Source organism: Egretta garzetta, unplaced genomic scaffold (genome assembly GCF_000687185.1).
Source record: "Egretta garzetta isolate BGI_Z169 unplaced genomic scaffold, ASM68718v1 scaffold185, whole genome shotgun sequence".
Classification (NCBI taxonomy): Eukaryota; Metazoa; Chordata; class Aves; order Pelecaniformes; family Ardeidae; genus Egretta; species Egretta garzetta.
Window position 1 is genome coordinate 1,287,879 of NW_009259595.1, and position 11,869 is coordinate 1,299,747.

General features: G+C 45.4%; 1 protein-coding gene across 1 annotated transcript in view; it reads left to right on the forward strand.

Moving 5' to 3' along the window:
• Nucleotides 1-507: 507 nt before the first annotated feature.
• CEP170B (centrosomal protein 170B) overlaps nucleotides 508-11,869 on the forward strand; it is a 54,840-nt gene continuing 43,478 nt past the window's right edge. Inside the window, exon 1 of the mRNA XM_035893688.1 lies at nucleotides 508-612. Coding sequence (XP_035749581.1) covers nucleotides 508-612 — 105 coding nt within the window. The remainder of the gene's footprint in view (nucleotides 613-11,869) is intronic.

Genomic DNA, 11,869 nt, shown 5'->3' on the forward strand with positions numbered 1-11,869 from the left:
GTGTACCCAGGTTATAGGAGCCGGGTTGTGTCACCTTACTGATGCGCTGGTCTAGATCTTCAGTGATGAGGGAAGCTCAAGCTGCGGTTCGTGCTCAGTGCTAGCGATGAGGAAATGTTCTGGAAAAGACGTCTTCCCCCTCCCTCCCCCCCTTTTCATCATTAAATTTCATTGATTGGATTCTGCTGCATGCTTCATTTTTTAAACAATCCTTTCTCCAGACCCTTAGTCTTACTTTGCTGTGGGAATATTTCCAGGGCTGCAGCGCTCCCACACATGGCACATGGGCAGCAGATCCTGGCACACGCTTCACAACTGCTTGTTGCCACGAGACATTTAAGACATGAACACAAAGTGCAGGAGGCAGCCCTGGGCCCCATGGCACAGGGAAATTTGGGAACTGCAGCTCTGCACTGGTGTACTTCTCACTTCATTAATAGCTCACTGTGTGTTGGTGTGGTTTTTTTTGTATTTAGGATGTATAAAGGTTAAGTGCCAAGCGCCAAGATGAGCGTGACTTCGTGGTTCTTGGTGAGCAGCACTGGCATTCGCCATCGGCTCCCTCGGGAGATGATATTTGTTGGCAGAGATGACTGTGAACTGATGCTCCAGGTAACATGGCTTTTTTTTTTTTTGTTATTTCTTCTGAAGATGCAGTAGATGTGAATGTAACGCCGGGGATCTGTAGAAATGTTGCATGCTTTCTTCGAATGACATCTTTGAAAAGGAACTTCCTTTTTTATGTTGTCTGTGGTTCCCATGAAGTCTTCATATCTTTGTGAAAGTGCAAGTGAGGTTTCTTTCAAATTGCCGTGTCATCAGATGGATAGGAGCCGTACTGATGGGAGGTTAATCAAACAGATTAACTATCTTGATGCTACTAGGAGAAGTAAGCAAAGATATACCATTCTGTCCTGATCTGTGATTATGTTGCTGGTTTTTGTAGGTTTTAATACATGCACTGTTTACGAGTATGTGTGATTTGAATGGGGGCGGGGTTTTTTGTTTGCCTATTTTTCCCTTTAAGTTTGATTAAATTGTGAGTGCTTGTATGTCTTGCGTTTTTTTTATCATGGTAGAAAATTGTGATGTTTAGCAGAGAAACTAGCGTTTTGGTGGAGTGAGTAAGGTGGTGACCTCTTCCCAAAGTAATTGTGTTACTCGGGCAAACTTGCATCTTCTATCAGTGCTTCCCATAGCAGTGTGTCTCTCTGCTGGACCTAATCCAACATGTCTGAAGTGTTGACTGTGGTCTGATGTTTGACAGCATAATGTAATGGACGTCACTCCAAACAAATGGAGCTGGAATCTTGCAAAGCGCTTTTGACAGGAGCAGTTTAGCTCAGGAATTTGTGGAAGCTCAGAATTAAATTAGTGGTTCTGCTAGACCTGTGCCATGAGTACTTAAAAGTAAAAAGTTTGATTGCACCTGCCTGTCCCCTTTTTCCTTCTTTACAAAGGTGACAAACGTGCCTGTGATAGTAAAATTAGGAAGCTGCACAGCAGGGACTTCCTTCTCTGTAGTAACGTCCTAAACGCTTTGCTGATGGTCTCCCAGGCAGGCTGTGTTTGTAGTTACTGCAGGGTTTTTGTGTGATATGTTAGTGGGAGGTCTGTTTAGGGGGTTAGAAGTTCTTGTACGAGGTGTACTTGGAAGGCAAGGTGGTGTCTAGCTGTAATAAAATATTAGTGCCCACAAAAAGCTTGCAGTGTTTTTACTGCTCTGCTAGCTGGCAGTGAATGGCATGGCTGTGCTGCAGTGGTGGAGTCTGAAGCATGCTCCTGGTCGACAGCAGATCGCTTGTTTGGGTTTTCCTATGAATCACACTATCTTTTATTTCATGTTTCTACATGTCTGACTGGTGAGGTGTGTAAAGGTGAGAATGTGTTCGCTTGTGACTTCAAGGGAGAAAACATATACAGTGGCCTTGGTTTCCAAAACCAGCCTGAGTTTTAGGGTGGACATCTTAATACCTTTTGAAGGAACTTGAGGGGTTTTTTACTGTCAGGGTTCAGCACTCTGAGAATCATGTCTCAAGTTGTGCACCCTAAAATAAAAGTACCCAAATATCAGTCATGCTTAAAATGCATTGCTTGTTTCTTTGGTTATTTGTGGGGTTAACTAGACAGCGTGGATTGTGAGCCATTCCAGACCACATGGAGCATTTCATGCTTCTTTGCAAGTCTCAGCTGGCTTGCTAGTGTTGCGTGTGGACTAGTAACCTTGTGACACTCTACACTTGCCATGCTCTTTTCTACAAGGTAAATGATTTGGGATTACTGGAGGAGCCAGCAGTATCTGTGAGAGTGAAGCGATTGTATTTAGGGCTCATAGGTGGTGGTGGTGGTGTTAAAGGAGGGTTTTGTTATTTCACCAGAATGGAGACTCTGGATTGTCTGTAAAAGCCAGCTCCTTATGTTCATGGGGTGAGTTACATGTGACCCTTTATAAACATATTAGTTTACTTTCTTCAGTAGTAAAGCATTTTCTGTGATCACGTGTAAGGTCTTATTTTGAACAGCACAGCATGGTATTTTCCTAGCCGTTTGCTTACAAAGATGTTTTCCAGAGCTACCTTGGGCTCCAAATGAGATGATTGTAGTAAGACTTAGTGCAGAAGAGAGACTGTGAACAGAGACTTGGTATTCAAGCAAAGTTGTGTGTGAGCAGATGGAGGATGAGGTCTAAAAATAGACTTTTCTTCCTACAGTGACTGTCCATGTCACAAAATCATTGTGCAGACTGGCACAATCATTTGTCTTGGGGAAAGCTTAAGAAGCAGGGCAGTTACCAGAAAAGATGGACAGAGCTGTCGTGACAGTGTTCACACCTGTAGTATTTCTGTGGTACTGACCCTGAAACTGTATACTCACTGCACGGTTATTTTGCTTATATATTTCAAGATACTGGCATATAATCCCCTAAAGTGCACAACTGGGAGCAGACTGGCAGTGTCTGGGGAATGGACTGGATTACCTGGTTGGTGTTTTTTTGTCTCTAAAGCTGTTACTGCTTAGTGATTTCATCATGATATGGTTTGTGGTTCCCTGTTGAGACCGTGTACATTAGCGTGCAAACATACAACGCAGAGATAACCCTTGTCCTGGAGCCCTTGCAGTCTTGCCTTTCTCATTTTACTGTTTTAGGAGTGTCTTGTCTTTTGATATTTTCTTGGAACATGCTGTCTTAAGGTATCAGATCCCTGAACAGCAAAAAATGATGGCTTTGTCACCAAACAATCAAGCTTCAGTTCCGCCTGTGTTTACTTATTTTATACAGGTACTAGATTTGCTTTCTGATTAACAAGGAGGTGAAGAAAAGCAGAGTCTTTAGGCTTAAAATTAAGTAGGTTTGATAGTGGGGAAGCATAATCTACCTTGAAATCTTCTATACCTACTAAGAGGATTAGAAATATTTTAAATGTTTTTGGAGTGCTGTAAAGCTTCTAGTACAAATAAATGTGAGATTTGCAATGGGTTTGAATGTTAATGCATGAGTGAAAGTGCCAGGTAGCATAGCTTGGCATGCACAGTGTTGTTACGCAGAGTCAGAGGCTCAGTTCTGCCCTTTTTCTGACGAACAGTGCTTGATTTCTTCAACGGTCTCACTGGCTGCTTTCAGGTGACAGTCAACAAACAGCGGGGAGTGTGGAAATCTAGCCCTTCACTAACCTGCACTAGCATGGTTTTTTTTTTTCTGTGAAGCTTGGTGGTGGTGGTGGTGGTAAGTAATTCTCTGAAAAGGTTAAAAAAAAAAAAAACAGTAAAGCAAAAATAAGAGGGGTTTTGGACCATCTTGAACAAAGTAATTTCCTCTCCTCCCCATTTTTATCAGCTTTGATAATTTGCTTAATGTGCTGGGTGTTTACTCAGAGGACAAACATTTTGCAAACTCAAAATTTTCACTTAACCATTAAAACCTTCCCTTCTGCCCTTAAACAAAGCCGCTTTTGCATCTTTGCTAAATGTAAATATTTATCAGAGGAGAAAGCAGGGTTATGATTTCCCTGTTTTTGCTTGAGAGAGATATGTTTCTTGGAAAATTTGGGAAAGCAAAATGTTTAACCAGTGCTCCCTTGAGTATTTCCCTCTCTTTAGAGCGATGGTTTGGGCATGCTGTTGTCCTGTGCTGGGTGAGGTTGTACAGGTGAACGTGAGTTACAGTGGGAGTAGGTGCAGATGGCATGATGCCTTCTGCCTTACGCCTTTGTCCTGTGTGCCTTTTAAGACAGCTTGACACTTCCTATCAGGAAACACTGTTTTTAATTGCTTACAACTCTGTTAAACTTTGTAACTGTTTGGGATGAGCATTTATTTTCCATGTGTCTGTTTTAGGCAGTGTGTTCTGGATGCGATCAGCTCCCTTCTTTGGTCTTTTTTGTGAGCAACTCTGAGAAAAATATCATTTTCTTCAAGTTAAATATACTTTAAATAGTTTACATGTTCTTTGAAGTTCTGGCATTGTACAGCTGGGGGGTGATGCTTTTCAAGGGTGAATGTCTAGGTCAGAGGTGATTTTATTTATTTATTTATTTTTTTTTAAATCTGCCCCCCAATAATCTAAATGTGTTTGATCAAGTTCCAAACCTTTGGAAAAAAGTTGGAGTTTGCATGTGATGAGCATGGACTTGCTTGATACTGTTGTTTTAGGTCATGTTTCATCTGGGAGTGAGGTTGGTAAGGGGATGGATTGGAGAATGGAACTGTCGCAGATTGGGCAAAGGGATGCACAAGGCTTAGATATAAGAGCAACTGTGCTGGGGTTTAGATATAAGAGCAACTGTGCTAGATTAGATCAAGGTGCCTTTAGCCTGGTATCCTGACTCAGACAGTGGTCAAAAGCAGCTGTCGAGGAAAGTGTGAGGACAAGCCAAGAGTATAATGATGCTTCCAGGGTACGTGCTCAACCTCTTGACCTGTGTTTCAGGAAGCCAGAGGCCAGATCTTTGCATTTAGTCGTTGGATTTCTACTCTACAAAGCCTCACCAGGAGATTAAGATTTGGCTGAGCAGGGAGGCACAACAAGGAGTCTGTAGTGTGCAGAGTGAGAGGAGGAGCAGCAGGATTTGGAAAAGTGGAGAGTGGTGCATATAGGGCAGGAGCTGTTCAGTGTGGGGAAAGCGGGCATTACAGGACATGACTGCCGAGCAGCATCTCCCTTAGGTCTGAGCTGGGCTCAAGATTTGCTTTTATTCTGGTGTCAGCAGATAGCTGTGAAAGCTACTAGCCAAGCATCTGTCACTGGTCCATATGGGACATCGCATGCTGCTTATGGTATCAATTAGTCAGTTCAAGTGCTAGGGGCTTTGTGAGCTGAACATACAAGTTCATTCTGCTGGTGAATCGGATAAATGGTTATGTGATACTGTTTGAATAGGCATCTCCCTCTTTTTAGCTTGCTTTGGTAAAAAACTAGGAAATTACAAGCGTTCTAGGCACTGAAGGAACGTTCTTACGGCTGCTAAGTCAAGTGTTTGTAACTGCAGAGCAGTAATAACATACCAGTATGAAAATTGCCTGTGTAATCCTGCTTCTGCCCCTGTGTACATAGGCATGAAGATGCAATCTGTTATTGTGTCGTTATTGGATATTTTTTCCCTGCAGGATCTGTTCCGTGTTTGGTACGCAGGGTGCACAGCTCACTCCACAAATGATGCAGTGTGATGGTGAACCCTGTGTATGTGACAGCTGGTCAAATTAAGGTTTCATTGACCTGACGTATCCTACCTTCCCCGGGCCATACTTGATAATATGTCTCTTCTATGTAGTTTAGTGAGTGTATACATAAACAAGTGCGAATAGGTGTGGTGTAGTTTGTCTACAGCATTATGCTGGGAAGAAGCAGATGGTGTGAGTTTGGTAGATTATCTTTTTCGTGGTACTTCTAGGTGAATTCACTGCGGTGCAGAAGTCATATCCCTCCATCACTCAAGTATTTCCTGCGTTGGGAGCTCCCAATAGAAGCCATGGGGAATCTGCTGCCTTTTGTGTTCTGACCTCCTTCCCCATGGAAGTGCAGGACTGGAGTGGGAAGCTGTATTCGGGACAGGGCAGTGCCCCGCTCGTGCTGTTTTGCTGCAGTTATCCAGGGGGTGTAAATCAGCACCTAAGTTAGTCCCTGGGCGTTGGTAATTGCAGTGATCCCGAGACAGTCATTCATTAGGTATCACAAGGGAAGTAGGTGTCTTACAGGCAGAAGGGAAAGGATCTAGCCTTGGGAAGGCTCTGCTTTTTGACAGGTAGTATTTCCAGGTACCTGGGCAGCAGCTGTGGGAGGAAGGATGCACATCCCGTATTTCCAGGCCTAGAGTTGTTTTTTTGGCTCTTGTCTCTCCCATTGTTTTCTGCTAATGTGCAGTTGATGGGAGGATTATGATGTCTGATGAAATGTGGGTTGAGGAGGCTGGAGGCATGGCAGGACTGGCAAGCCTGGGAGGGGAGTTCATTCCTGGAGGCAGGGTAGGGAGAGAGGTGATGGTGGCACTGCAGGCGGGTGGTTATTTGGGGTGAGAGGGCTGCAAGTGCCTAGCAAGGTGCTGGAAGCCTGGCCTGTGGAGGGACGGTTTGTCCCTCTCTGGAGTGGACAGGGAAAAAGGGGACACCTTCCATGTCTGAGATCCTGATCCAGGCACTAGCACGCAGCTCAGCTGCACTATAGAAATTCAGGCTTCTGCCCCACCTAAGATGATGCTTTTCCATGCCTCCTGGGTGGCCATGCAAAATGAAGGGAAAGCCAGTGCATCTGCAGGCAGCATGTTCCCTGCCTGCAGTCAGGATCTGACCCTGGGTCACTTGAACCAGAGCTCTGCTTTGGGAAAGGGGAACCAGCAAGCAAAAACCCATTCTACCCCAGAATAACGGGTTAAGTTGTTATGGGAACTATGCCAGCCTCCAAATCCCTTTGCCAAGCTGTGGGGATTACAGTTTGATTTTCCTGGGGGATTTCTCTCTTTTGTTCAGTGCCTTATTTTTTTGCATGAGTACGCAGGCCCTGGTCCTGCCACAGATCCACTAAACCCATGATCTTTACTGCAGCAAAGATCAAGGCAGGAGCCTCTGCAGCTTGGGAACTGTAATGTGAATCCGGCTACAGGATGAGGTGGCTACACCTGCTGAAGAGATGTTTGCTTGGGCAGAGACATTTAGAAACCAGCAACATGTGCCCCTGGGAGCAATCAGGCTGCGTCTTGGGGGGGTGTCTCGCTACCAGCCTGGGGCAGGAGGGAGCATTCGCTCATATTCTGGAAAAGTACTGAGGTGGCCAATATACGCAAGCCTGTGAAATGCATCGTGGTGAAAGAGTTCAGTGTTCAATCTGTCATTACATGTTATCTGGGGTTTTACTCTGGAGCAGCAAAAATTATATTTCAGGCCAGAATGCAGGGGATTTTTGTTGTTGTTGTTGGGTTTGTTTGTTTGTTTAAGTCGGCTTTGCCTGTCTCCCTTCTAAAGTGGGACACTGGAGAGGTTTGTATTTCCTTACTGGGACACTTGTGCAGAGCACAGAACTGGCAGAAATGTAACCTGTTCGCTATGGAAAGTATTTGAGCCAATGTTTATTGCGTGCTGCCACCAGAATGCTGCAGCTATCTTGTGCCAGACATGCACAACAGACTGCAGTGAGGAATAGGGAGACTGCTCTCATTCGTTTATTTTATCTCCAATACCATGATGCCTCGCTGTGCTGGCAGGGCTGAGGTCCAAATCTCAACCCTGAGCAGTAGGTTTTTGCCCATGGTAATTCTCCTGGGGAAAAAGCAGCATCTGTATCTACGTAGACAGCTGAGCTGCGTCTGCTCCTTGTCCCTGTGGGGAAATGCAGGCTGTCTGGCTGTATTTCTCCTCCTGCTTTCCTAAGCAGGTCTTGTTTCCTTGTGGGTTTTGCTTGGCATCTCTGCAGCTCATGGTTTCATCCTGAGTGCCCTGTTATCAGACCCTTCACCAAACACAAAGCTGTCGGGTACCTGCAGCACATGTAGCCAGCATGATATGTACCTCTATGGAGACTCCTGCATGCTTCTGCAGCTGCTTTTGCTGCTCCCATGCTGAGCGGGGCTTTTGCTGATTTGATGTGTGCAGTTCTGAGAGTCACAAGCGTGGTTGCATGTCTGACTGGAGACTGATGATCCAAGGTGTTGGTACCAGTATGGGACTGGCAGACCCAGAAGGTGCCATTTCTATCTGTGAGTTGGACTATCTGTTTAATGTGATCTTGGTAGAAAGAAGAGATATAAAATACCCCTGTCTTCAGATGTATGCTGCATGCACATTTTGTCTACTAGGTATTTAAAACGTGATGCATTGTAGATAGCATGATGGAGAAGCAAGACAGCATTATATTAGGAAGTGATTTGAATGTCTGGAAATGCAAGCGCTGGATGAGCTTAGTGTACAGACAAATCAGTGTCCATGTTTTCCCTTTAGAGAAGTGTAAGTGTTGTTAATCAGAAAAGCACACATTGTGTTTTCCCAAGAGTTGTTTTCATTTGATAACGGGTCCAGTGTAGGGACGTGGTGAGAATGCTGTGTTCTTCATTCATTCCCAGCTTCTCAGAGTGTAGTCTCATTTCTTGCCTGCAGATCACTAGCGCTTAGGGGGAACACCTCCCTTTCCTGCCTTTTTTTCCCCTTCTCAATCTTATCCAAGGTGCTCCAGCTCTGGATTTATTGTTCGGATCCAAGCGGAATCTCAGTGATCCTTGCCATAGCTCAGGAGTGCTGCTCACCCCATCACAAGTGCTTTTCTGATGAAACAGATTAATTGCTAGGGTGTAGTGGTTATTTTCTGCTTTTGACATCTGGATATAGGCACTTTTTATAGTGCCACTTTTTCACTATAAAGCTTTTTTTAAGACTTTATTGGAAATTCGTATTTTTTTTCTGCTTGGACCCATGTCCCTTCCTGACATACAGATCATTTTTGCCTTTTGTTGTGGAGGTTATGATTGATCATTTGCAAGGCTCAGTATTTGGTGCAAGTGTGCATTTAAGCTAGGGAGCCCTCTTATATTTGTGATTCAGTCAACTTAATTGCAGCTTTTCAATTTACAGATGCCTAAAATTTTTCCAGTGGAGTTGCAGATGGTTGGGAGCTCTGCACCCATGGGCTGCCCTGTAACGTGTGTCAACTCGGGCTTCTTAAATCACTTTCTGTGATTCAGTGGGTCATGCATTAGACATCACTTGCCTGCTGGGCTGAAGTGACTTCTGCAGGATTGTTCTTGGGCTCTCGGCTGTTACCAGTCTGGAAACTTGGTTATTCTTTTCCTTGGAAGTGGGATTGAGGCAGTCTGCTCCTCTCTGAGAACAAAAGCACCATCAGCCACTGGGTTGCTGCTGTCACCGCACACAAGAGCTGTTTATGTTAAATGTGACTGATGTTGAAATAAACCACACCTCAGTTCTCAAGTAAAAGTGACCTTTGGCAAGTCTGCATCAAAATAAATAAGGTGTGATTTTAGTTATTTTAAGTTGAGTTTCCTTGGAGACAGGCCCTTAGGAACTCCTGCTGCCAGTTCCTGTGATGTTTGCTGGTTTAACATGAACAAAACTAAGAAAATTCCTCTCTTCTCCACAAAAGCATGACGTTTCACAGAAGTCCAATCCATGTAACAGTCTGCTGTGTTCCTGGTGGGCTTTTTAAAGAGATGCTGAGAGGTGGTATGAAGACTGTGGGTCAGATTTTGCATATCCTTTTGACTCCTTTTGCAAAGGGCTGTCTTAAACACTTGTCTCTTCCTTGGAAGATGGGAAGTTTTGGTATGCATTGCTTCCTTTGGTGACCTCTTCCTGCTTTTATGTAGGGGAATGTCATGCTGTTGGAATACATCTCTGTTCCCCTGTGATGACCCTTGCCTGGTTTGGGACCCCCGAGTGGCTGTAGTCAGCTGTTATGAAATACAGCAGCCCAAAGGCTGTGCTGACTTGCATCAGGGTCAGATCCAGGGCAAATAGAATTTTTGGGAGACAGCTGGTTCCCACAAATAAACCCTTTTTTTATATGACCTGTGACTTTGTACCAGATAAAATCTACCCTAATTTTTTGTCTGGATTAGCTTTTTGGGATGGAAGCCTTTCTGCTCTTGGAAGGGGGTTAGAGGAATTGTTCTGCCTTTAAATTCTGTTAATCTTTAAATGCGTGTCTGTGACATGCTGTAAAAAGCTAAAGCAAACACTGCTGAAACAGTTAATCAATGCTCCCTCACATCCCGTTGGGAACAGCGATGTTCACAATTTCAGGTAGCAGAGGGACTGGGGAAGACCTTGCATCTCTGCTGTGCAGGCAGGATCCCTGGTCTGTGGTTGTCTGAGTCCAGCAGGATGAAACGTAGTTACAGAAATGCCCATGGATGGGGAAAGGTGATTTCTATCCATACTGTGGGATGGGATGGTCTTACCACTCTGCTTTGTAGATAAGGTGTGGTGAACCCCTGGGGAGCCCCAGTCCAGGTGCAGTGCCCCCACAGCCCAATTGTCATGGGGATGGACCCTGGATGGGCAGGGTGGTGGAAGGAGACCCTCTTGCATCCTCCCAAAGGGTGTGAGGGGCCATGTGGCCGGCCAGGTACAACCTCAGCTTGTGTAGCATCAACTGCTGCGGTATGTGAGGCTCAGGGCTGTGTGCTGAGGTGCAGGTCCTGGGCAGCATCCCTCAGCCATCCTTACCTGGACCATCCTTACCTTATGCTGGACATACCTGCTACAGCCACTTGGGCAACTGCAAATTGGACTGAGGGGCTGCATCCAATGTGAATAGTAACAGAGAAAAGCAGCATTTTTGTACTGTAAACACTTAAGACCTGCCCTGCCTTGAGGTCAGGGTCAGACACCAAGTGTGGGCATTGCGTGGGGGCAAGAGGTTTGCCTGTGTCCCTCCCGGGATGGTGCTACTGTGCATTGCTTCCCGTGTTTCAGGGCTCGGTGTAGCAGGAGATAAGAGTGGGATGTCCCTGACTGCATTGGCTCTGCCTGTTCCACCAGTTGTTGTTTGTTTCTTTGGGGAGTGATTGCTGTCCAAGCAGCCCCAGTTGGGAAGCAAATCATTAAGTGCTGCCTTGGTTTTCAGCTGGGACTCCTGTGGGCTGACACCTTGAATTTAATTCAGCAGTGTGTGGATAACTGTATTAGTGAGGCAGCTGGAAGCCTGGAGTCACCTACCCCTCTCCTCCTTGCCTCTGCTTGTGGTGGCATGTTGTGAATGGTGTGAGGGACATCGCAAGGAGGAAGGGCGGTCTTCTGGCCAAGTATGTGCTTGCTTCATATTGGTATCTCAGGGTTATTCTGGAGGACAGGTCTCCTGAGCTGACATATGCTCTGCAGAGGGATGAAGTGCTGCTTATCAGCTGTTGGGACATTACCAATGTGTTTGACATTGTCAGGGGCAGAAGAAATTCCTGCAAATGGTAGTAGTTTGTCTGAAAAAAGCCTCTCTGTTTTCATCAAGGAATTCCCCTGAAACAATCTTTGCCTCTGCATGCTTGCAAGGAAACAGATCGTGGCTTGCTGAGAGCGGTGCTGTGGAAACCGGTGTGTTTATAGTTGGGAAAAGGGAAGGACTTTTCACCAAGAACTTGTTGGTCGATGCCCAGGAAGAGGAGGATTAGCTGACTTAAAGCTTGGCTTGTCTCCCTGCTCTGATAGCCTGCCCTCCCCTCCCCTGGCCTGGGATACCAGGGAAGTCTCAGTGTCGTGTGCGCATGCTCATGGAGTGACCAGTTCTAGCAACTGGTTGAGGTCAACTGCAGCAAGAATGCAAGTTAGGCAGTAGGTCTAAATACAGGCAGTCTGGTGTCTTTATAGCTGTAATGCGCCATATTTCAAAATTATGCAGATATTTTGTTCTAACACTTCTTCCTCAGAAATGTGGCAC